Source organism: Salarias fasciatus, chromosome 18, assembly GCF_902148845.1.
Source record: "Salarias fasciatus chromosome 18, fSalaFa1.1, whole genome shotgun sequence".
Lineage (NCBI taxonomy): Eukaryota > Metazoa > Chordata > Actinopteri > Blenniiformes > Blenniidae > Salarias > Salarias fasciatus.
The window spans coordinates 28,745,329-28,772,355 of NC_043762.1; the positions used below are offsets into that span (position 1 = coordinate 28,745,329).

The 27,027-nt window shown below is 44.9% G+C and overlaps 1 protein-coding gene across 1 annotated transcript; it reads right to left on the reverse strand.

Moving 5' to 3' along the window:
- Positions 1–19,115: 19,115 nt before the first annotated feature.
- Positions 19,116–22,745, reverse strand: rabggtb (Rab geranylgeranyltransferase subunit beta). The gene is made up of 9 exons (XM_030115849.1): positions 22,686–22,745; positions 22,235–22,342; positions 21,843–22,040; positions 21,442–21,547; positions 21,228–21,280; positions 20,946–21,056; positions 20,692–20,817; positions 20,385–20,534; positions 19,116–20,295 (listed from the first exon to the last, which is right to left on the reverse strand). Exons 1-9 carry the CDS (start codon positions 22,686–22,688, stop codon positions 20,155–20,157), a joined length of 996 nt encoding a protein of 331 aa, XP_029971709.1. The 5' UTR covers positions 22,689–22,745; the 3' UTR covers positions 19,116–20,154.
- Positions 22,746–27,027: the final 4,282 nt, after the last annotated feature.

Genomic DNA, 27,027 nt, shown 5'->3' on the forward strand with positions numbered 1-27,027 from the left:
CAGACATCTTATTGCAGTTTCACAGATTTTCCTTGTAACTGCCTCACGTGTGTCCATCCTACACCTTATGTCATTAGGCACGTTTACATGGACCACGTATAAGCGGATTGTACGTGGAGCGGATTGTAAAATGTGTCATGTAAACGACCGAGTGGATCCGCTTCACTCGGAGCGGATTGTAATTTGGAGCCGATTGTATGAGGTGGTCTACGCCGACCGACAATCCGCTCCGTGTCCCTTATAAACGAGTCTGACAGCGGAGCGGATTGAATTGGGGGAGTGTTTGTTCTGCGCATGCGTGTGACGTGCCAGTAAACGGGAAGCAGCACAGTCAAAAAACCAGCAGAGAACGCCACGATGGTTGAAAAACACTTTTTTAGTAAAAAACCCCAACAGAAAAAACATTGGAGAGGCGAGATGGAATCAAATCGCGCAATAGCGAGTTGTATAAAGAGCTCTATAGCAGAATGCAAGCGATCGCCGGCTGGTGTTATGGATTAACTGGTTCCCGTGTTAACGAATGACGGCGGAGGTCTGTGTAAACACAGGCTGATTACAGCAGTTGTTAAAGTAAGACTCACAAATTACTTTAAACGTATACACTCACTGTAACTGTCGATAACCGACGTTCATCAGAACGACCACATTTTTCAATCATGTATTGGTCACAAGTTAACACGGGCACCAGTTAATTCGAAACATCGACACGCGGAGCAGAGGCAGAGCTCACAACGAGACGTGCTGCTCGGCGCAGCGGTGCTGCAGCCAGGGGAGCAGCCGCTCCTTCAGCAGCGTATCATGGACTTTTGGGATATTATTTGAGCAGATATCAGCAGATAAAAACACTCTGCTCAGCGCTGAGGACTGCTGCTGCGGAGCTAAAGACCTGCAAGTTCCTCGTGAGACTTTGTGCGCATGTCACAGGACGCTGTATAATCCGCTTCACCAAGGGTCCTTGTAAACGAGGATTCATCGTGGATCACTTTGTATGCCGTACATGTATACACTCCGTTTAATACGATTGTTTTCAATCGGATTGAAAAAAACACCCATGTAAACTGGGCCAATGTCTGGAGATTCAATGTGTCTCAGCTCATCATAAGCAGCAGTCACATTTTTTGCAGCATTTGTAACCTCGGTGATGTGTTCTTGCAGCAGATCCTTGGAGCATTGACCATCTATAGCTGTTTTGGCATCTTTGGTGACAGCCTTCCATTTCTCATAGCTCTTACTGAAACGATTTGCAACTTTACTTATTTGCTCCTCGCACAGCTCTTGGCCCTTCTCCGTCAGCTTCCGGACTCTTTGGCTCTTACGTGGCTCTTGTGAGGTAGTTGGGATGTCATCTGCTGTGCCTTCAGCTGGTTGTGGCTACTTTTCTGCGCCGACTTGTTCATCATCACAAACTTCTATGACTTCTGGATTAACCTCACACTCTGCCATGGTTTGTTTTGGTTTATCTTATTTCACTTTAAATGTAGGAATTAACGTGGCAACTTAATGTTTGGCAAATGTTATTAGGACTTACTATTGTAACTTAAAGTTATGCAAGTTAACTGAAACTTATTACCTATTCTTCACATGTAACTTAAAGCATGAACTTAAATTCCCACAGCAAAGTTGCAAACAATCATTGAATGTCTCAAACCAGTAAAACTTCTGCTATTACTGAGGATCACTTAATATGTACAGTATACAAGTTGCTTAACAGCAATAAAACATAAACCTTGTGAATATCAATCACCTTGAATATGAGAAATGTAAATAAGGAACTCAAATCAATTCTTTTTCTTTTCCAAAATATGAACAAAGATGTCTTCTTTCAAGTAATAGTCTCTTTCAAACTTGTCTTATTCTTATGAAATAAACTTAGGGTCAATCCCAATTCTACCCCTTACCCCTACCCCTATGATATGATATATGATTCACCCCTTTCAGCGAAGTCTGCATCGATGCTCCCTATTCTCTATAGGGGTAGGCGGAGTTTCACATTGGCCAGAAAAAAACAACATGGCGCCCACCACGGAGTCGCACAAATGTAAGATTGCTTTCTGTATACTATTTAAAAAACTATAAAAACTGTATTTCCTTCACTGAATTTATAGATATACGAGCGTGACAGTGTCCCAGTCACGCATTAACGTTTTAGCGCTGCGCAGCACCGTTTCCAATCGTGAATTTGTAACTTCTGAAGAGCACTAATCACTGAATTAACGTCATCTTTTATCATGTTTTTAACATATGTTAGACACAGGGACCCCCGATGAAACCCGACTGCTGATTAAGTTTAGAGCCGGGTTCCTCATTTAGTGGACCGCGGTCCATGACCGGACCGTGGCACACCTCGCTGCTGCCCCAGGGCAAATGTATGGAAAAAAAAAGAAAACAAATCTTTCTTTAAACGCTCCATGTTCTGTGTGAGCACCGTTCTGCACCGCGCTCCGTTGCACCGCACTGCTCGGCAGTCCTCGGTATCGCTGCTGCCCCCCCCCCCCCCCCCAGGGCGCTGAAGTCCGGATCCATGCTTGTATATAAAAAGCAAATGTGGACCTTCAAGATTTGTATTTGAGGACCCCTGGTTTAGAGGTTAAAAAGGAAGAAAAGTTTTTGAAATCAAAATACAGCGCCAAAACACATTGGGAGTAAATTATATTACTCGTCTAAGCTATAATATGTCAGTAATAAAACGTGTTTATATAAATATGTCTGTATTACTTTAGGAAATTCATAAAAGAAAATGGCTTTGGAAGGGGAAGTTACAGCCCAGCAAGCTTCAAAAAAGTGGGAGAACCTCAAAAAGAAATATAAGGTAAATAATAATACCATTATTAAAAAATAAAAGTAATTTCTAATGTAATTTCTATCATTTCTAATATCCATAATTTTTTGTTGTTATAGGAGTGCGGCGGGGCTTAAAGGGCCAAGGGGTATCCCAATTCATAGTGCTGCAAAGATAGCCCTAGCCCTCAGCCCTATTCTAAAAGGGGTAGGAGAGTGATAGGGGAAGGGCTAAGGGCTAAGGGGTAGGGGTAAGGGGTAGAATTGGGATTGGCCCTTAATGAGTCCTCTATTTAGCAACTTTCATTTAGATGAACCTGGCCTTTCAGAGATTGCTGCTTCCTTTGGCGATGAGCATCGTGGCACGGAAGATGGCGGATGGAGGCGCTGTCGTCTCTCTCATCCCGGGCACGCCCTGTACTCGTCCACCCATGGTGCAGAGGAGTTCTCACTATAGCTCCCTCACGGATTGATCACAGGCACAAGTCGTGTAAAAAACAGGGTTTATTGACTCCACAGCCCGTGAGAACTAGTGACAAGGAAACACAATGAAATATATATTAGCACACACTCTTCAACAATTAAATGAAATAAACTATACAAAAGTAAGACAAACCTCGTGCGCTGCCATCCACGAGGGGCTAAATCTTCTTCTATTTGTCTTGTTTCTTCTTTTATCTTCAATTTCTTGGCTTATCAACTTATGATTTGAACATTTTTCCCTCTTTTTACAAACACTGCTGGTGTCGCAGCAGAGCTTAGTTCGCTATTAATTAAGGTCGGGTGGAACCAAACACCTGAACAAAGGTTCCGGTCTACTTCACCACTAGATGGCGCAAGAACAAAAGATATTAAACAAATAAAGATAAAGCCTAAATATGTGAGTCTGTTACACTACATTTGCTTCATCATCCAGACTTTTTTCCTCTTCATGGGTTGTTTTTGTTCTCGGAGTAACTGTCTCTGCTCTAATAGAAATTGCGTTAATTGCAATAATATTATTTCAGCAGCAGGACTTTGAAATCCGGTATAAGTTCTGCTCTTTCAGTTTTGTTTTCTGTCTTGTTGCCTGGGATAGGAAGCAGTCATGTTCAGGACAGAGTAGTGATGGAAACTGAGCGGCTGAAGCGCTGATTCAGCTGATATCGATTCCAGCGTACTTTCACTGAAACTCTTGAAACGACCAGAAACAGGTGATAGAAACGCCGCAGCCAGCCGGCCTGTCTCACCCTCCGTGTTATTCAAATGCCGGCTTTGTGTCTGCGCTGCCTGTAATTAAGTTCAGCCGCTGCCGCCTCGCTGCCAGACGACATGACACCTTCAGTAAATGGGAATCTTCCAAGATGTCAGTCTTGTTTGCAAACCAAAGAACCCAATTTCAGTGTTTCCCAAAAAAATAAATAAATAAATTTGATATACCCCTCGCTGTAATCGAGGAACAAACACTTGCTGGGTGAAAAGAAGCACATAAGCAGATGCATGAAACCCAGTAAGTGGGTATAAGCGCCAGCTGCAGGCGTGCTTCACGTCAACGTCGCCACATTGATTAAACCTCTGTTATCATCTGCGAGGGTGAAGCCGACCCTCTCGCCAAATCAATGGCTCCATCAGGGCTCTCTCTCGTCTCTCCTTCTCACACGAGGCATGAAGAAAAGTAGTCCTCAGACTCTGAGTGCCAGATCACTGATTAAAATACCAGTGCGGCAAGTTCTGAGAAGAGGAAGTCACGGTCATCTGCATTTGAAATGACCTCTGGACGATGAAGACACAGAGGACGACTCTCCGTCGCCTCCCTGGATGTGATCAGGAGCCACGAGTCTCGGGAAAGTAACACAACACCTTATAAATAGAATGTGTCTCCGGGGGTCGTCTCAGCTTTGTACCGGGGATCCAGTGACAGCTTCAGCTTCATCTGAGAACACACACATCAATATTGCAGAATTTGGTTCCATATATAGAAACCAGACTGACTCTGCTCCTCAGTTCCACGCACACAACTTTATATGATTCACCTAAAGTCTTAGCACGCTCGTTCTAAAAGAGTCATTATGCATTTTAACATTTTACTCACTACTTGAACTTGCTTCCACAGAAACTTTAGCAAGTCTTTTTGATAAGAAGACAAAAAAAAAAAACTGCTTTAACACTGAAAGTTAGAGCTTCTGTATAGCTGAGTAAAATGTGTGGAAATTTTAGTTAATAATGACGAAGGCATCAGTCGAAATAGACTCACACTTATCCACTTATGGTTGTTTAAAGGACTCATGTGAGCAAAGCTACCTGGAAGCGGCACCGTGCTGAGAGGCAGGGGTCAGATTTCTCTTTCAGAAACGCTGAAGAGGACGGTCGGCGTTGGTCTGGTTCCCAGGCTGCCTCTGGGCCGGCGCCCTCCCCGTTGCATGAAACCCTCCTCCTTCGCTGACAGACACACAAAGGCCCCAGAGGCTCCCGGCTGGTGGAGACGACTCTAACTTCTCAGGTGTGAATGTCCACTTCAACATATTAAACTGTTCAACCATCCAATCATCATGTGAAATAAATAAAAGAAATTAATAGAATGGACTAAAATGAACAACTGAGGCAGCCATCAATCCTCATGCCCTTCCACAGACTTGAGGTTGTTTTCCTCTCTGTAGCACTGATCTGCTCAGAAGAGCAGCGCCTGAGCTTTACCGCCTCCTGGTGAACAGAGCAGAGTGATAATGGGAGAGAATCAGGCTGGGACCGCCGTGTCTAACTGCAGTACAATGAACAGGACATCTGCGCTGCCTTTAAGCACAGCACATCCAGGAGGAATTGAACTCCTCGCAGTCCATTTACCAGCTGCTCGGGAGCTTTCCGTCTCATCTCCTGCTCCCACTTATCCTGGAAATACAGCTCCGATATGAGAGGAGAATGAAGTGCGAATGTGAACATCTGCGCCTCAAAGTCAGATGTTGAACGGAGTTGTCAGGGGACGGAAGTCACATTTAACAAATGCACATGGCTAATTTACAGCGGTCTAGCATGCCGTTTATCTGGAGCGTACATGCAGAGTTTGTTCTCGTTAATGTTTCCATTCAGGCGGCGTGAAAGCTTTGGAGAACACGTGTGGTCGTCTGAGTTAAATGGGCGGAAAAAACAAACCAGGTTGTGCTTTATAGGATATATTTTGATCGAAGGTTGTTGATGAAATAGTAAACGGTTCATTGGCAACGTCATTTTCAAATAACTGCCAAGAACGTTGCAATTACACATAAAAACTGTGATTGATCAAAACAAAAGATGTTATATTCTGCTGTGCTGATTTAACTGTTGACCCAGCACTAAATCCTCCCGCCGCTCAGATGAGCACTGAAATGATAAATGCAGCCACTGGGTGGAAAACATTGACCTTTCAACTGCTCTGTCCAGCTCAGGGACACCAGATGATCCCGAGCAAGGAGCAAGGACGGGGGTCACGGAGCAACGGGACAGTGACACACACACATTTACAAACATCAGTTCAGACATATCTGGACTGTTGAAGCGTTTCACACAGTGGCGGCCGGTCGGATCGGCGCTCTGCGGGAAAGATGGCGGCTGATCCCCCACAGTCCACCTGCAGACTGAGGCAGGAGGCTGCAGTCCTTCACACCAAACAACACCTCCCACCATTAAAACTGCTCTTTCCCATCAGCTTCAGCTGGTTTTGGCCTAAATGTGCGTATTTGAATGTCAGTGGATCAGATGTCCGCAGGTGAAGAAGCCTCTAAACGACTCCATGCTCCTCTGGAGCAGAGGGAGCCGGAGAGATGAAGGAGAGCGAGGCGGTGAATGGAACCCTGGGAGAGGAAATATATATTCTCTGAACATGCAACTCATGCATGTTCACATGACAAGCACCGCAAATATTTTCCATTGCTTCATGTAAAGTCTCATGTCAGGGCAAGAAAGCAAAAACAAGGAGGGGAGAGATTTCCACTGAAGACCAAGGTCAGATCATAACTCTGCTCAAACAGGGAATGTAGCTGTGAGGAGTTTCAAACAACTAAGCTGAAACTGAATTTTTGTTTTTAACATGAACGCCGTATGAAGACGTCGTCAACCATCATCATGTTTTTTTTCTGCCAGATCCTGAACTGTCTCAGAGTCTGATCTGAGTTTATCGTCGCTGTATTGTCTTCCGTGCAGACATGAAGAAAGGCTTGCTGAGCCCCAGGAACACTAGAAACGCCATCCTGCAAGCTTCCTGGCGAACAGGGGACGAGATGTCTCAGTGAGCAGCAGCTCTTCCATCACCTGGTCCCCCTCCCTCTCCAGGAACGCCAAGCACTGAATTCATTCCGCCTGTTGATGGAGAACCATCTGGAAGGAGTCTTTTCAGAGGCGGTGACCCAGCAGCCACTGCAGCGGCTGAGAAGTGCTTTTCCAAACTGAAGAGAATAAAATCTGAGCCTCGTGCGCTCGCTGCGCCATCCTGATGAACGGTCTTGATGTTCAGAGCTGCTCAGCCTTAACAGTGTTCAATTAGATGAAGAATAGAATTTTCCTCCAAAGGCTGAACGTTTTCATTCCCATAAATAGTTGTGTCTAATGTCATTCATATTCTGATTTGAAACAAAAGGTCATCGCCAGTTTTTCAGTTTCTTATATGATGAAAAACTTCTTCTCTGAATCATTTTGCTTCAGCAGAAGAATAACTTGTAGAATGATATTTCTCGCCATTGAAAGTGGGAATAGTTTCCCGTCTGAGATAAAAACATTTTAGTTCATTTTAAGGTGAGGTAACTCCCAACACAAGCAGCAGAGGACGCCTCAGAAAAGCCAGAAAATCATCCATCAGTTTGTCTTTTTATAGTCAGGAGTGGATTTTCCTTCACCACTCTGTGTGAAATTCACAAGTGTGAATAACTGAATTTCACTGAGCTGTGCTGTTCTTCAAAGCGTCTGAATAGTTTTTGCTCAGATTTAACTTTCCTGGAAGGTTTGATGCATAAAGAAATATTTCGTTGTGATTAAAAAAAAAAAAACCTACTGCATGAAAAATACAGAAAGAATTGGAACAATCTGAAAAGTAATTTTTCACACAGTCTTTCATTCCGTGATAAAAATGCGACGTCTTCTTTGAATAAATTCCGGTGAGAAGGTGGAAAGAATTCAGTAGACCTCATAAAATTAAAAAAAATTCAGATATTTAGGCATTATAAAATCTGAAATGTATGAAAGGATTTTCTTTATCTGTTAGAAAGGCCAACAGCAGCCTCCTAAAGCCAAACCTTTTGCTTTCAGGAGAATAAGACATAATCCATCCAGCTGTATAATAAATATAATAACAAGGGTCATATTGTTTATATGATATAGTCGGGCTCACCTCCACACAGCCGGGGCGCTGGAACCCTCCTCTGGAGAAGGGCTGGACTCTCCACGGCTCTGGCGTTGCCCGTGGTGAGAGGCGGCGGGCTGGTGTGGGTTTGCTTACAGCCCCACAGCTCAGCGCCAGGTGTTGGAGTTCACCCAGTGAACCAGAGGGTCGTGTCCCTGGTCCTCCGGGTCGGGGACAGGTGCCTCGCTGTTGTCTCGGCTTACGGGCCGAACCGATCGCACGGCCTCCCTGATCTGAACCCCAGTGGGGTTCTGTTACTGGACTTCTGTGCTAGTCACAGTTTGTCCATAACAAACACCATGTTGGAGCACAGGGGGGTCCATAAGTGCACTTGGCACCAGGACACCCTAGGTCGGAGGTCGATGATCGACTTTGTTGTCGTGTCATCTGACCTCTGACCTCGTGTTCTGGACACTCGGGTGAAGAGAGGAGCAGAGCTGTGGACCGATCTCCACACATCAATAAATTCACCTGCAGAACTGGAGCATGGCAGATAAATGTGTGCCGTTGCGGACGTTATGGATGTTCACGCATTCCTCATATCAACGACTCTGCGGACTTAGCTGTGTCTCAGCAGGTTTATTGACATTTAGAACGGTGAAACTAAAAAAAGCAGGGAACAATACAATTAAAACATGCACCTGAGACTGTAGTAAAGTCTAACAAAATGTACTAACATGTAATAAACAATTTAGTAACGGCCGAGACGTCATCTCGCCGATCCTGCGTTTCAGACGATAAACTCACAAAGTTAATAAAGTCACTCAGCCTAACCTTAGCTTCTAGAGAGTATTACAAAGACTAAATAAACATGTTTTAAATATAACTAAAACACTGACCGGCGATGCAACCTCAAAAATATAAAGACATTGCGATCGTTGGGACGTCACCGACAGTTGACATCATCTGCTCAGCTGTTGAACAGTCACTTCCGCTAAACAAAGATCCATTCAAAATAAAATGCACACCACACATAAAGACCAGGATTGTCCGCTAGAGGACACCAAAAACACATGAAATGTTGCCAAAACAAAAAAGGGAAAACATTTTACATTTGATTTACATTTTATACAAGACAGAACACTCCCCGTCTGGCGTAATTCATCGCCACAAATAACTTACAGAATATTATGATGGAACCAATACAACAAGTTCAGAAATAGGTCTAGTTAATACTTTAGTACCCTCTGACTTAACAACTTTAACCTCTACTGTACGGACTTTGCCATCTTTTGAAATGAATGTTTCAGTTACAAGTCCAAGAGGCCATTCGTTTCTGGGTAACTGACTGTCCTTGAGTACAACTGTACTCCCTGGGTTGATGTTCGGTTGGTTAGATTGCCACTTGCGGCGTGGCTGCAGTGTAGGCAGAAACTCTTTCCTCCACTTGTCCCAGAAGGTATTTGAAAGGTGCTGGACTTGGCGCCACTGATGTTTGTAGAGGTCTGACACTGAAAAGCCCCCTGCTGGTGCTTGAAGAGGAGCTTCCTTTTGAGTGAGCAGAGTGGCTGGGGTCAAAATGAGAGGGTCGTTTGGGTCAGTTGAGATGGGAACGATGGGTCGAGCGTTTATAATGGCTGACACTTCGGCCATCAAGGTAACAAGAACTTCATGAGTGAGCTTAGTGTTTTTGAGCTGGAAAAACATTGTGTCCAGTATTTTCCGTGCAAGACCGATCATCCTTTCCCACGAGCCACCAAAATGAGAAGCATGTGGCGGATTAAAGATCCATGTACAACCTTGTTCTTTCAAGTAAGTTTGTACAGTTGTATTGTTTATGCTGGAGGGAATTTTCAGTTCTTTGCATGCACTTACAAAGTTTGTGCCCCTATCAGAGCGGATGGTTTTCACAGGTCCTCTGACAGAAAGAAATCTTCGAAAAGCATTGATGAAACTGGATGTGTCGAGTGACTCTATCACTTCAATGTGGACTGCTCTTATACTTAGGCATGTGAAAATAACAGCCCACCTTTTGTTTTGAATAGTATGTCCTCTGGTTCTCTTTGAAGATACAAACCATGGGCCAAACACATCTATGCCCACGTTTGTGAATGGAGGGTCTGTTGTGAGACGGTCTGGAGGGAGGTTTGCCATCTTCTGTGTACTCAGAGGTGCTCGAAGACGTTTGCATGTTACGCAGTGATAGATGACTGAGCTCACCTTTCTTTTTCCTCCAACTATCCACCACCCTGCAGCACGAACCGCTCCTTCTGTGAACAAGCGGCCTTGGTGACGAATTTGCTCATGGTAATGTTTAATGAGAAGTGCTGAGATGTGATGGTGACCAGGAACAATGATAGGATTCTTTTCATTTTCGTGTATGCTTGAGTTAGTGATGCGACCACCTACTCGTAAGAGTCCATTTGTGTCTAAAAAGGGATCCAAGTTTTTCAATGGACTGGTTTTGGGAAGTTTGTCTTGTCTTTGTATGCACTTTATTTCGTCAGCATATACATCCTCTTGCACTGCTCGAATGACAACATTTTGTGCTTGGTTGTGTTCAGTTACTGTTAGTCCTGTTTTGCAGTAGTGCCAGCCATGACACTGATTTGGCTTGCATGAGGATGAGCTGAAATTGTGAATGATGTGCAGAAGACGAGCGAGTGCACGGGTGAGGGATTTCCAGGTGGAAAACTTTGAAAATCTTTGAGAGCTGAGCTGCTTGGAGCAGGCAGTAGTTTTGAGCGTAGACACCTGCGGTCTGACTTCTGTGTCAGTGTTGGGCTCAACAAGTTCATAAGAGCCATTAGCAGAGTTTTGATCTTGGAACAGAATGTCTGGGCCAGTGAGCCAGTTAGTGAGGGGTAGCTGATACACAGGAACAGAACGAGTGGCGTGGTCTGCTGGGTTCTGACTGCTGGTTATGTAATGCCACTGACTTGGCTGAGATGACCTGCGAATTCTGTTGACACGGTTGCTGACATAGACATAGAATCTACGTGTTTCATTGTAAATATAACCTAAGACAACTTTACTGTCTGTATAGAACGTAGTGAGGTCCAACTCAATGTCCAGTTCATCTGAGATTAGATCTGCAAGTTCTACTGCTAACACAGCTGCATTAAGTTCTAATCGCGGTATGGTCTGATCTGGGCGTGGTGCTAACTTTGCTTTGCCCATAACAAAGCCAACCTGACAGTTTCCTTTTGCATCTGTCACTTTTAGATAGGCTACTGCTGCTATCGCTTTTGTAGATGCATCTGAGAAAATGCACAGCTCTTTTTTTAGAGCAGTAGAAGGTGAAATGTTTGTGTATGCTCTGGGAATTGACAGTTCAGACAGTTCTTTGAGTGAATTTTTCCAGAGTGTCCAAGTTTCTTCCATTTCTGGGGGCAATGGAGTATCCCAATCTCCATTTTCAATGGTAAGCTCACGGAGGATGGATTTTCCTTGAATAGTGACTGGCGCGACGAAGCCTAATGGATCGTAAAGGCTATTTATTGTCGATAGAACACCTCGTCGAGTAAATGGTTTAGTCTCATTTGATGTTTTGAAGGTAAAACAGTCTCTTTTTATGTCCCACAGAATTCCAAGACTACGCTGCATGGGGACTGAGTCTGCATCAAAGTCCAAATCTTTTAGATCTTTGGAATGGTCTTGGGAAGGGAATGCATCCAAGACTTCTTTCCTGTTTGACGTGATTTTATGTAGTCTAAGGTTTGACTCTGAAAGTGTGTCACGGGTTCTTTGTAAAAGTGACACAGCATCTTCAACGGTGGGCAGAGACTTCAGCCCATCATCCACATAGAAGTCACGTGTGACAAACTGCTTGACATCTGGATCGCACTCTGGCTCACACTGGAGGACAGATTGTTGCAAGCCGTAGATGGCAACTGCTGGCGATGGGGCATTTCCAAAAACATGAACGGTCATTCTGTACTCAATGACATCTTTGGAAAGATCATTGTCACGGAACCACAAAAAGCGTAAATAGTTCCTGTCTTCCTCTCGAACATTGAAGCAGTAAAACATTTGTTCAATGTCTGCTGTGAATGCAACTGCTTCCTTTCTGAAGCGCATCAGGACTCCAAGAAGTGAGTTATTAAGGTCTGGTCCAGTTAACAATACATCGTTTAATGACACACCTTCATGTTTGGCACTGCTGTCAAAGACTACCCTGATCTGTTTTGGTTTTCTAGGATGGTAGACGCCAAACAGTGGCAAATACCAGCATTCTTCGCCATCTGTTAGAGGAGGGGCGATTTCAGCATGCCCATTTTTGAATATTTTGTCCATGAAGCAGATAAAGTGTTCTTTCATCTCCTCTTTTCTATCAAAATTACGGATGAGTGACATGAGACGATTGAGTGCTTGAGATCTGTTGTTGGGGAGCTTTGGGCGTGGAGATTTGAAAGGCAATGGAGCTGTCCAGTTACTGTCTTTGTTTTTTGTCAAACCTTCTTCCATTGTTTTCAGAAAAGCTTTGTCTTGAATGGAGGGTGCAATGTAATTGTCTAGTCTGGTTTGTTTGAAAACATTGCATCCTAAATGATCACGTTCACATGTGCTGTCACTGAGCTGAGTGCTGAGACTGAATGGAACTTGTATGTCGCAGTGCTTTTCTTTTACACTGTACACATTTGAACATGGCTCAAACATTGTGGGACGGCCTTTCTCTGTTGCATTGGTGAAGAGAGTTTTCACTGCCAAAGTTTTGTGGACATCTCCTAGACATACATTTCCCACTATGACCCACCCAAGGTCCAATTTTTGTGCGTATGGTGCATTGTGAGGGCCACTTATCTGCTTGCGGACTTTGTGTACTCTTACTGCGTCCCGTCCAAGTAGCATTAGAATTTGAGCATTAGGGTCCAGGTCAGGAATGAAATGAGACACAGATCTTAGGTGCCTGTGATACTTGGCTGCACTGGGAGTTGGTATCTCATCCCTATCATCTGGGATATCTTTGCATTCAATGAGGCTAGGGAGTGGGATGTGGACTGTACCATCTAAAGCCTCCACTACATAGCCGGTGGCTCTCCTGCCCATGCTCTCTTTCACACCTGAGCATGTTTTAAGTGAGTAGGGAGCGCTAGGACCCCAGTCATTAAACAGCTCAAAAAACTCAGGGCGGACTAATGATCTATTACTCTGTTCATCATGAATGGCATAGAGTCGTACTGCTTTGTTGGGACAGCCGCCAGGGTAGACTTTAACAAGACAGATTTTCGAACATGATCTGCCTGCTTCGTCTTTACCACAAACCTGAGTGCACTTGGAGTTGATCCCGTCTGGCTCTGTTGGACCTTTCTCTGCAGCACTTGTCTCTAAGTTGGCTGGCTCCCCGCCATGCTCTTCCACCAGGTCAGTCTTTTTTTGCCATGGAGCTGGACTGGGGTGAAGAGCAGCACAATGTTTCTCACTGTTACACTCAGAACATTGCACCTTTATTTCACAGTCTTTCGCCATGTGCTTGGAAGAGGCACAACATTTATAGCAGATATTGTTCTCTTTCAGGAATGCTTTTCTCTCCTCAAGCGACTTCATGCGAAACGTTCTGCATTTTGGAAGAGGATGATCTTTTTTGTGAATAGGGCAGAGTTTGTCACTGTCCATCTTCCTATTTCTGTTTTCCCTTGTGTCTGAGTTAGAGCTGGGGACCACTTCAGTTTTGTGCACTGATATTTCTCTTTGTCTGTTTGTTCTCCAGGGTTGTTTCTCTGATTTGAGAGGAGCATCAGGTTGAGAGGAGAACTGGAAGCTAGGGTCATTTCTAGCACTTGCCTCTTGAGCAACAAAGTCCACAAAAACACTAAATGGTGGATAAGAGACATGGTTTTTGATTTTGTAGTTCGTGCCAACTGTTATCCACTTCTCCTGCAAATTAAATGGGAGCTTCTGGACAATGGGATTAACACCTCTGGCTGTGTCCAGAAATGAGAGACCAGGAAGGTCGCCTTCAGATTTAGCACACTGCATTTCCATCAGCAAATCACTAAACTTTCTGAGCTTGACATAGTCCTTGTTTGTAATTCTGGAGAATGAGTCTACTCTTTTAAATAGGGCATCCTCAATCACTTCTGCTGAGCCGTAACATTGTTCAAGTCTATCCCAAATCATGACAAGACCAGCAACAGGATTATTTATGTGTATGGCTCTGATTTGTTCTGCATGCCCGGCCGATTCTTTACCGAGCCACTTTAACATCAAATCCATTTCTTCACTTGCTGTTAAGTCCAACCCTCTCGTAGCATTGCTGAATGAGCGCTTCCATGCCCTGAAGTTTTGAGGTTTATCATCAAATTGGAGTAATCCAGTTGCAACTATTTCTCTTCGAGCAAAATATCTTATAAAATCACTTACATCACTGTTATTATTTTCTCTAGGTGATGGGTAAGGAGGCATGCCATGATGATAGGGGGAGGCTGCCACCTTGTGGGACAAACTGGTATCTGCAGGCTGGGTGGGATGAGAACGGGAATTTACTGGTTCATATTGAGTGTACCTGGGATTTTGGAGAAAATGTATTTTATCTTCCTTTGTGTCAACTTGCACAGAAGTATGTGCTTGATGTGGTCTCTCATTTTCACTTTTTACATATGTAGCTTGGGTTAGGACATACTGTTTAGTGCGTTCTTCTGTTTCAGAAGGTGACAGCTTACTTCTTGCGTCTAACTGGGAGGCGGCTGCTGCCTCATAAACCTCTGCTTCTGCTACAGCGGAGGCTACATCTTTTTCTTGTTGTAGTAGCTCAAGAGATGCCTCTAGTTTGGCTTTTTCCAGTTTTAAGCTCATTTCTTTTTCTGCAAAACGAAAACGAGCCTTTGCTGCCTCAGCTTTTGCCCTTGCTCTGGCTGCTGCAGAATCTGTAGAGCCAGCATCTGATCGGGTTTTGTAAGAGGTCGACTTGCTGGATGAAGAAGCCTTGGATGACGCCCCTCTGTCTGGCGGCGGCTTCCCCGGCGGTGCCTCGGCGGACATGTTGCGTTGACCCAGTGACGACTGCTGGAACACTGCTGGATGCCGTGCTGCTTGTGGCGTAGTAGTGGTCAGCGTAGATTCACTCTGGTCGTGGAGATGACCGCAAGGTCTCCCATTTGGATGCCGCCGTTTCACTGTGCCGTTGCGGACGTTATGGATGTTCACGCATTCCTCATATCAACGACTCTGCGGACTTAGCTGTGTCTCAGCAGGTTTATTGACATTTAGAACGGTGAAACTAAAAAAAGCAGGGAACAATACAATTAAAACATGCACCTGAGACTGTAGTAAAGTCTAACAAAATGTACTAACATGTAATAAACAATTTAGTAACGGCCGAGACGTCATCTCGCCGATCCTGCGTTTCAGACGATAAACTCACAAAGTTAATAAAGTCACTCAGCCTAACCTTAGCTTCTAGAGAGTATTACAAAGACTAAATAAACATGTTTTAAATATAACTAAAACACTGACCGGCGATGCAACCTCAAAAATATAAAGACATTGCGATCGTTGGGACGTCACCGACAGTTGACATCATCTGCTCAGCTGTTGAACAGTCACTTCCGCTAAACAAAGATCCATTCAAAATAAAATGCACACCACACATAAAGACCAGGATTGTCCGCTAGAGGACACCAAAAACACATGAAATGTTGCCAAAACAAAAAAGGGAAAACATTTTACATTTGATTTACATTTTATACAAGACAGAACAAAATGTATAGAAAGCACAGGAACACACAGGTGAAACATGCAAACTCTGGGTTCTTCTAATGGACAGTGTGTCAGATTCAGAGATCATTTCTGAGTTTCATCTCTTTGGTGTCTGCTCTCTCTTCAGTCAGACTTCCAGCACAACCTCACCACATCTTCTCTGGCCACCCCAATGCTGGAGCGATGCCGCACACCCTCCGGCGGTACAACGCGGCATCACGAGCCCGGCTGCCGTGAGCTGAAGCCAGGAGACTCCTGACGCGCCTCGTGTGACGCCTCTGGGTCCGGATGTGGTGAAAAGTAATGGAAAACTACGGCTCTCAGTAAAGGGATGCACAGCATTAAGAGACCTCGGGCTTCATTCATCGTGACTTTTAAAATGACCCAATACACCCGGCAGCACCCAGTAGGGTCCATGTCCAGAGGTAAAACCTCCGGGTCCGACCCGCTGAAGCCCGTCTCACTGCTAAAACAGGAGTCCATCAATTATTGACGGCAGCGATGCTGTTTCAATCAGGTTTCCTGTTTCTCACATTCATCCAAAGCCAACAGTCTCCAGGCTTTACGTTCATCAGGTAAACTGAAAGAAAATCAGATTGAGTTTGTGTAGAAACTGTTCATTTATCTTCATGTTTGAGAGCGACTGTCAGACTTCAACGATGAAGATAATCCAATGAAAGTTTTCCCTGTGGTGAAAAACGCTCAGGGAGAAAAACAAACTGGCGGATAACAAGGCGAGACGAGACGGACGCCACACTGGAGGCCGTGCAGGAGAAACGGGGATTACACAGATGAAGCAGGCAGAAATCGAAAGCACTAAACAGGCAGAGAGCAACAAGACACTCGAACCCTCGGACAAACGAGTCAGAGGAGCCAGGACCGCCATGCAGCAGAGGACAAAAAAAGAAACACAGACTGGATGAAGAGTGAAGGAGAGGAGAGCTGTGATCCATCCGTCTGTCTCTCTGAATCCTCTTCCTCTTCTTGCTCTCCACTGCTTTCTTTCATTCACACTTTCATGTTTCCCCTCCTCTCTCCCACCTTCTGTCCTCCTCTTCATCGCTCTCTTCCTCACTAATGAGAGCCGGTGGGGTTTCTCAGTCTCTGCCCGGACGCTGCCCCCCCCCGACTGGGTAAATACACAAATAAATACAAAACGCAGAGGGATGGCAGTGTGTTTTCTGCAGGTCCGCGCCGCGCTGGAAATGCCACATCATGAAATATGCATAAAGAGGGAAGAGTAGCAGAGATAAGGGAGGGGGGCCGGGGGCAGCTTCACTCTGACGGGCCCCCCGTGGCCCCCCGCTCAGCAGCCAGACGGTGAACAGGTCGCGGCCTGGTGAGCGTCGTACCGGACAGGACGACAGGGCCGCTGGGATGAAGAGAGGGTCAGCGGCCCGGACGGAAAGTAAACCTGCACAGCCACAGGGTGGAACAGCAAGACACAGGAACCGTAACGACACACACACACACACACACACACACACACACACACACACACACACACACACACACACACACACACACACACACACACACACACACACACACACACACAAAGAGACGGCTAACAACCATAAAGTGAAGCAAAAAAATGGAAACAACCTCAAAGACAGGCAGAGCAATCACCAGGCGCGGTCAGTGTAAAACAAACAGTAACAGACAAACAGAAGCCTGAGGAACAAGAAGAGTAAAAACCAAGAAGAGATTCAAAACAACTGCAGAAAGAAAACATGTGAAATATGTATCTATGAGGAGATTTGTTTAAAAATAGCCCTCTCAGCTCCAGTCCAGCGTGGTGGTCTTTCTGTTGGAGTCTGCATGTTTTACCTGTGTGTGCATGACTTTCCCATGGATGGAGAAATGTGATTCTTTAGACAGAATTCACAGGTTTGTGATGAATCTCCTCAGCAGGAAGAGTGTGTGAGAACTCTGTGCTTTTTCTCTTTTCTCCACACAGTGATCAGTGTGTGGAGGTAATCGTGCAACCTTATACATGCATACAGTGTGGTGCATGGAGAGAGATTTCAGCTGAAGTGTAATTTTCCTATCTTTCCACATGACAGGGGGCAGGCCGTATCTTCATTATATGGGGGCTGAAGGCAGGAGGGAATCACCTTTTCTCTAATTACTCCGGCAGAGTGCGTCCATCTTTACACGGCTCTATTATTACACCACGACGCTGCTGTGAATCTCAATCTCTCACACAGCTTCAGCGGTGGCGTTATCGCTCCAGCATGATCAGCGGAGGAGGGGGACGCTCTCCCGCCTGCGCTGCACCAGAGACTCTTCATGCTGTCTGTGTGAGATTTTTCAAACAAAGACAAATTAAAACAATCAGATGCTGAGAAAAAAAAATGGTCACAAATGTAGTGTGTTGATTGTAAAATGATTTGTGTGTGTGTGTGTTTGTGTGCATGTGTGTGTAGCAGATTGTCAAACAGAGCAGAGCTGTTGCTCATTGTCATGGACAGAATTGATCATTCATAGAGAACAATGCATTAGCATTTTCTGCTGCTTTGCTGAATAAAAACAGACTAAAGAGAAGAAACAAAAGCTTTGTTCTTCTAAATGTGCTTTCATCCAGTCCTGGAAACAGATTGGTGGTTTTGTTTTGTGTTTCCGGCTACGATCAAACGTCTTGTATCGTTACTGAACTGAACTTTACTCTGGTTTTAGAAGCATGATGATTGTTCGTCAAAATAAATCCTGACATCTTGTTTTAAATGAAGATAAACATTTCAGCAAATTGCAAAAAATGATTATCTGCAGTTGGGCAACACACACACGCACAGAACATTTGACTGAATCTGCCATGGTATTCTTTGTCTTTCATTGTGCCAAACAAACAACTCAAATCTGAAATATATTAGAATCATTTTATTATTGTGCACTGAAAATAGAGATGGAAAAACAGGCCTGAAGTTCCAACACGACCGTTCCATCCTATTTTGATTGCGTGGTCGTGCTGCCCCCTAGTGGTGAAACAGCAGACTACAGTAGCAGGACAGAAGCTTCCGTCCATCATTCTGTCTTCACCCTGTCGTTTCCATGTTCTCCCTGTGCATGCCAGGGTTTTCTCAGATCCCTCCCAGAATGTTTGAGGTCAACGGGTGAATCTAAAATAGCCTGTAAACATGTTTGCTCTCTCATATGACCTCTATAAACCTGCTGAGAATATTAAATCAAACCTTACAGGGAAATTAGAGAATGAGACGGAAGGGAAATCACAGTGACCTTTGAACTCCAGCTGGCAAAGTCTGATCACTTCATTCTTGAGTCCAAGTGAGCATAAAGGAGGTGAAAATATCCGAGGTGTAGGTAGAACTCAGAACATAAAGAACACATCTGTTCATGAAGTGACTGGTTTTAGGTTTTTAATAATATCATTTACATCGTTCACAGAGAACCATCGCTTCAGCCTTAAGATCACAATAAAGGCTTTTCTGTCACAGACTCACTCGGGGGTCAATACGTTTACCAGACCAGTCCTTCAAACTGTGGAGATCCTGAGAACGACTGCATCGATCCTTTTACCGACTGGAACAAAACCGACGACAGCGAGAGAGAGAAGACTCCGTTCAGCCGGACGACGAGACGCAGGTCAATGAGACGTCTCCTCAGAGCGGAATGGAGAGACGTGGACAATCCCGGCCGAGAAGCAAACAAACCGTGGCTGGGAGGAGGGAATAAATACACCGACAACAACGTTCCATCTCTTCAGAGTTTCCAGACACTAAGAGAACATTTCTGCTTCCTCTGAAACACTCAGGGTGAGAGAACACACTGATACAAAGGACAGCATTTACTTTATAATACCTATATTCAATGTTTTTAAATTTACTTAAATGCATCTGAACTAAATAACATTTTTGGATCTCGCTCTGCTCCTCACAAAGTGGAATATCAGGAGTAAACAAGCACCTGCTCCCAGAGCCACAGCGTGGCTCAGAGCTCAGCCGGGCCAGGCGAGGTGCAGAGGCAGCCTTCCTTCACATTTCATTCATTCCACACAAACAAACGTCCAACGTTTTCAAGGTGAAGTGTGTTGAGAAAATCCAGAATGTCCACCAACTCCTGCAGCACGGTGATAAAACCATCAACGAACCAAAACGAACTAAGATAACCCTCTGGGATAGTGAGCAAGCTGACATTTCAGGATTTCTGTGAGTTCAGCAAAGACAAGGACTTCCCCAAAGCGCTTGTTTTGCTGCAGTGAGCCCAGAGAGCCGTGATGGTGCTGAAGACGTCAGGTCTGACCCGCCAGACTCCCGTTGGAAAAAAAAAAAAGAGAACTCTGCTAACTGGGATGTGCAGTGGTCCGTCCTGTGCTCCCGCGGCGCTGCAGTAGTGTGTGTGTGTGTGTGTGTGTGTGTGTGTGGTGAAGGGGCAGGCTAGCTGAGGAGGTCGGGCTGCAGGCCGATCCGCTGCAGGACGTCCTCCGGCATGCACAGCACCGGGTTCACCGCCTTGATCTGCTCGTCTCCCAGGAGCGACAGGCCGGCCACTCCGAACAGGGTGTGGAAAGGATCCACCTGCAGGGGAAGGGAGGAGTTAATATGGATCTAGATAGATCTGCTGTCCGGCTGGACAGAGCAGCACGGACACGGGGGGCTCGGCGTACCATGTCGCCCGGTCTGTCTGCGAAGCCTCCCGTCTCCTCGTCCTGACAGGCCAGGATGAACGTCCGCAGCTTGGCTTTGTCGATCCAGTGGATCCTGCCGATGATTTTCAGCGACGCCAGGACCCACCAGGAGTAGCACACGTCTGGAAGCTGAAGAAAACCGCATCAGTTCATCACAGATCCTGACTGAGTCTCATTTTAAATGACACAAACGCCCATGGCTTCTGTACTGAGTGAAAGAGTTTAAACCTTCCTGAGAACTACTGTGATGATGAAACTCGTCTGCAGAAGAAATGAGAGCACCGACCTTCTCGGGCCGTCCGTTGAGGCCTCCGGACGGCAGCTGCCTCTCGCAGAGCCACCAGCCCAGCAGGTCGGCGTTGACCTGATGCAGCTGGCCGGTGAGCGACAGGAAGCCGGTGCAGCAGTAAATCTGACCGGCAGAGAGGAGCAGAAAGTACGTCTGAGCCCAACTTCAACACAAAACAAATGCTCAAAATAAGCAGAAGCAGACAGGAAGACTCAAACATCCTGATTCCACGCAGGTACGACAGAACTCACCTGACCAGCATGAGACTCAGAGCCAGGTCTGCAGCCGAAACCTCCGTCAAAGTTCATACAGGACAAGACAAACTCCACGGCTTTGTCCACGTTCACTGTGTCCATCTTACCCTGAGAACAACAGACAATTCTCCTTAAAGTTATAGTGGAGTAAAACTCAATCACCACAAGCTACAAACAGCATGGAAATATAAACACATCAAACAGTTTCCATTGGAACAATAAATAACTGTTATAGTTTGATCATGATAAACGTTTGTTAGAAACACTTTGTGTTCGCACCAGTAAAGCCAGGGTGGCCACAGCACAGAAAGAAAACCGGGTGTCTATTTCTCCTGCAAGGACAAAAAAAAAAGACCAGATTGATGCAAATAAGATACAATAAAAGACTTTTACATACAGTCACTGTGTGCTCTGCTGTACAACAGCTGCAGTGCTTTTCATCTACATGCAGGTATGATGTGAGAGGAAATGAATAGGGACAATGCTTTCTCACCCCATTTGTCCCCTGCAAAGGAGCCGTCCTCTTGCTGCAGCCCTTTGACATATTCCACCACTTTGTCCACATCGATGGCATCCACGCTGTCGTACAAGCTCAAGATCTGAGAAAGAGATTTTTGGAAAACTGTCTTAAGCAAACAACACTTCATAGCAACAATAAAAACAACAAAGTAGCCAACAATAGTTTAATTATCTGTCTGAAGCACCAGTGTCATCACTGGGTAAATTCATATTAGTGAAGCACGGCTACAATCAGATACTTTGCATTCCAAGCTTATCTGATTTATTGGAAACAAAATGACACGTCCCAAAGCTCTTCAAAGCACAGTGCAGTTCACTTTGCATTTCTCACAAAGATGCTGTCTGTGGAAGCCAGGAAAGCTGGGATAAAGTCACCTGGACAGCGCTGAGCGTGTAGAGCAGGTGGGGGTCGTGTCCGATGCTGGCACTGATGCCGCCACATTCGTGCTGGCAGGCTTTGATGAAGTCTACGATCTCTGCCTGGTTCATCCGGGGCAGCTGGCTCATCAGGTCCATGACCGTCAGCCCCCAGTAGATACCGCTCATCCGCAGGTACTCCGACAGCGTGTACTCCTGGAGAAACACGGGAGCGATCAGCACAACGGAAAACCCGGTTTAGGTTGTCCTTCTACAACAGGTCAAAAGACTGCACACAACTGCATGTCTTCGGTGTGGTTCAGGTTAAGTAAAATGATTCAAACAGGAGCAGCATGGCGATACAGGAAGTCTCATATCATGGACATAGCAATGGATTGTGTTTTGCTCACATAGTCGTCCTTCTTGGAGCCGTAGGCAGCGATGTAGTCTGCGTGTTTGTCGAGCAGCAGCGAGCTGGGAGCGTCCGCTTTAATGATGACATCTTTTATTTGGGTCCCCTGTCAACAAACACAGAAAATCTCATCACGCAGGCTACGAGCGCGTGCACGACCTCGGGATTTGTCCCTTCCGTCCTTCCACCTTCACCCCGATCCGTGTGTTGATCCACGTTTGAGGCTAACCGACTAAACAGAGAAATGTTTGTTACACACAGATGACACGATGCTACATGCTACATGCTAACGCCGCTGCCTGCTACGTTTTAGAGTGTTTGATAGCGGCTGTCATTGATTGACTTTAAGTATGGAGTTTAATTACAGAGACAGTCTGGTCTGGTGTACAGTTAAGCACTGGCTATGTTCTGTACTTTCACAAAAACATCTTAAAGTAGTCGCTGGTTACCATTCTGACATATTCCGCATGATCAGGTTTCCTGCTTCTTCTTCTTCTACGGAATCTCTTCCCCGCACTGCCGCCACCGTCTGGCCCCAAACTGCAACTGCAGGCTACATTACTACAAGGATGCCCGATCTGACTGATAAACGTCAGGTTTCAATCCGTCAAACCCAATAAAAATTATTCTAAATCACACAAGCTCTGAAGAAGCAAATATTAAAATCATAAAAATACAACAATTATTCAAATGAACACGTCATGAATAGACAATGATTGACAACTGCCCTGAATAACCAAACAAGAAAACTCAAATAAACATGGTTCCTACAAAGACTAAAATTATAAAACCAAATACCCAATGCAGATTATCTCCCTGGTTTCTCCAGGTAATCCAATACCAATATTTACCCTTTTTTAATCACCCTGTGTTGAAAAAAAAGAAAAAGCCCCAATAGTCAAATCTGACAGCACTGGTGCTTTTTCCCACCATAATTTTTCTTTGAATTAATTTTCATAATGAACTTTTTAATTTTTAATTTGTAAGTGTAACGCTGGAATGTAAAACTGGCACCTGTTTTATAAAATCACATTCTTAATACTGGTCTCTAATTGGTTACTTAAAGATCGTCCTGCGGGTCGCGGCTCTCTGCGTCTTGGCTTTACGTGGCCAGAAATCACGTGATCAGAAAAGCTGATCTGCCAGGCGTCTGATGGAGCCAGTGTGATGAGGGGAGCCACAGAGGGAAATCAAAGATGTGTACCCAGATGCCCACTTTATGCTGTGCTCACCAACTCAGCCTGATCAGCAGCAGGCCACCTCTCACATTTCCAAGGTGAGAATGTTTTTTTCTGACCTGGGTGGATTTGCCAGCTTTTTTTTTTCAGATCACCCAAGCGGTCAGTTGTTCTTGATAACATGGTGGCCCATAGACTGCCAACATCAAGCAATGTCAGATGGAACGTTCACAGCCGAGCCATCAGCACTGTGTCTGAGCACAGAGACGATCTCCTTCAGTGTTTTGAGAACATACCAGACTCAGGTAGTTGTTTCATGTTGTAGAAATCTCAGCCTGTGTTTCATTGGAGGTTGTAATGTTTGTTAGAGGAGAAATGTGTTTGAAATATGGAATTTAGATATGTCATTGTCATGTTGCAGAGATCATCTAATCACAATCTGTTTAATGAAAATTATTCAAAAATATTAAAAATCATGTCACAATTGCAGTAGTCAGTAACAGCAAAATATTTTTCCAAAACCATGCAGCAACAGAGGGTAACAGTGTCAACAAAAGTTTATGAATTTCATATCTATTTTTTCCTCTATATGTTTTTGTCTCCTTCTCTCTGTAGATCTGCAACACCATTCTGGGACACACCAGGGAGCTTCTCCTTCACCGACCATCTCGTCTGTGCAGCCTTGCTGCAGGGGGACAGGTTTGAAGAACATCACAGGTCATTTCCTGAAGAGGCACTGTGAAGGCCGACCCCCTGCTGAATGGAAGCAAGCTGAAGACAGAACTGGGTCTCATCTACAGCAGAGTGGAGTTCAGAGCCTGCTGTGGTGCAGTGGACCTAATTCAGCTGTTCGTGGAGAACAATCTTGAAGTTGTCTTTTCAGAAACTGTCAATCTTTTAAGGATCCTGACCACCACAGCTGAAGCAGAGAGGTGTTTCTCAACCTTGAAAGGAGTGGAAACTTTTCTCAGAAACACCACGACCCAGGAAAGCTGAAAGCCTTGACCATGCTCTCCATGGAAAACAGACTTGTTTGTGAAATGACAGATTTCAGTCAGAAAGTCATTGATAAATTTGCTGACCTGAAGGTGAGGAGAGCAAAATGTTATGAGAGTGAGTTGATAGGCGCTATCCTCTAGCGCCCTCTTGTGGTTCTAGGGGGCAGGGTTATGTTCAGAGAAATAAATGGCTGCCAGTACGTTACGAGTCTCCTTCATTCCGCCGTGCCTCCATCCAACACCCACCAAGACACAAAACTTCTGTTCAAGTAATTGTTTTGTTGTGTTGCAATGCCCCGTCTGCTAGTGCGCCCCCCCAAAATATGTTATCACCAGCCGCCACTGGGAGCGAACACATCGAGGTGAACTAACTGAGTGCTTTGAAGTCTAATTTCATCTGGCACGGGGAAAAAGGACTGCCTTAGTATCAGGACTAAGCTGTCTAGACCAGGGCTCTGCAACCTTTGTGACCAACAGAACCACTTCAGGGACTTTCCGTCAAGTCAAGTTGCTCTGGAGCCATAAAGCACATTGATCTATTGAAATGAGGCGAAAGCAGCTCAGGACGTTTCACTCTTGGTTTTGATGCAGAAACAAAGGCTATACTGTCTTATGATGCATTTATGAAGTTTTAACTACAGTTCAGAATAGAACAGTGAACATTTTATTACAATGAACTGATTTTTGTTCTTGATTTTTACAGTTTTGTTCTCTTCAAACTTTTTTTGTTGACAGTTTTGAAATTTCAGTTGTTTTAATCATTTTATACCTGTTTTTGAACAGTTTTGTGTGTTTTTTCCTGACATATTTCATTTTCTTATGTTAGAAATTGCAGACATTTCAGGTTTTTTAAGCTGTTCATTTTTCTGTTCATCACTTTCTCCCCATTCCTTGAGGTTTTTGCTATTTTCCCCAATTTTTTCTTGAACCTTTTTTTTTTAAATCCCTATTGAACCAAGAGTAACGAATCATATAATGATTTAAAAATAAGCTTAATGTTTATTCATTATCATGTCATGAAGGACTCATGGAGCCGCTGCAGAGGGGCTGAAGAGCCGCATGTGGCTCCGGACTTAAGGTGCTTTAATACTGCCTGGCTGGCTTTCCCTTTTGGAGGCGAGATGGTGCAGACTTGTGTCAGGGTTGAGGACATGAATGTCTTTGATGGCCCTCTGGTTTGTTGCAGCCATTCCTTTAGCTTGGCAGCCCAGCTCTCCCCAGCCTGCCTGGCCTGTTGGAGCAGCTCATGGAGCTGCTGTCCCAGGTCTTCTTGCACTTTTTTCCATTCGGCCTCCCGCTGCTGCATCAGGCTGTGGACCTGAGTCAGCTGTGACTCGGAGTCCAGAACCCTTTCAGTCACCCTGACTTCATTCAGGAAGCCGATGGTCTTCTGTCTTTCGTTCATGAGGAGGCTGGTCATGCAGTCCACATCCTCTTCCAAAGCCGTCACCTGTGCAGCCATCTTGTTCTCATGAGTGACGAAGCGCTCTGCCCACAGGGCCTTTTCTTTTTGGGCCTTGTCCTTATCCTCCCCCACTGATGGATTCATGGTGTCGATATTAAAAGAGAGCTTGGGCACCATCTCTTGTTGGCCGGTGCAGACAGCCTCCCTTTCTGCCATCCACTGCTGGGACCAGCGGAGACGCTCGGCCTTCATCTCCTGGTCTTTTTGCTCCAGCGGGGCCTGGAAATCCCTCAGCTGCTGCTCTTTGTCTTGAACCAGCCTCTCTTTTTCCTTCAATGCTGTCCAGGCGCTCCTCCAGACACGTTGTTTTGCTTTGCAGGGCCATGCTTCTTTGGTTGTAATAAAATACGGCCTTCAATCTCCAGGACCTGGATCCTCATGGACTGTTCTGATTGGAGGTCCGTTTTTGGAATCACCATCTTTGCTTCGATTTGACTCCAATCAATAAATTGAGGCTGAAATCTGGATGAGACGACCTGAAATTCAACAACCACAAAAAACAGTGTATTACCAATTAGAAAATGTTGCAAGAATTAAGGGCTTTGTGACTGAAGATTCAGAAACTTGCCCATGCATTTCAGTAGACTGGATTATTGCAGCAGTATGTTTTCATGTGTCAGTGGCTTTTAGCTCCTACGCTGGAACTAACTTCCTGAACACCTGAGGACTGCTGACACACTCACCTCCCGCAGAGCCCTCCATGAAACAGTATATTTGACTGATTTGATAACTTTTTTCTTAATATTTGCAAAGCACTGTGGATTCCTTGTGTCAGAAGGCCTGCAATTCTCCACACGTTTTAAAAAAAACCTGCTAATTGAGTGTTTTAAGTTCTAAATTGTGCGTGTGTGGGCAGTTATTAACAATATAACCTCAATCGATCATACTGTGACACACCAGAAGTCTGGTCACGTGACTTGGACTCAAGTGGGGGGTGGGGGTGGGGGGGGTTTATGTAGTGGAGTAAAAGTAAAAAGTACTCAGAAAAATTATACTCAAATTATAAAAAAATTATACTCAAGTAAAGTACAGATCCCCAAAAAATGTACTTTAGTACAGTACTTAAGTAAATTTACTTTGTTACTGACCACCTCTGCGTAGAACCTTCTGTATGTTAACTACCTGGGAAAAAAGACAGAAGCATTGGAAC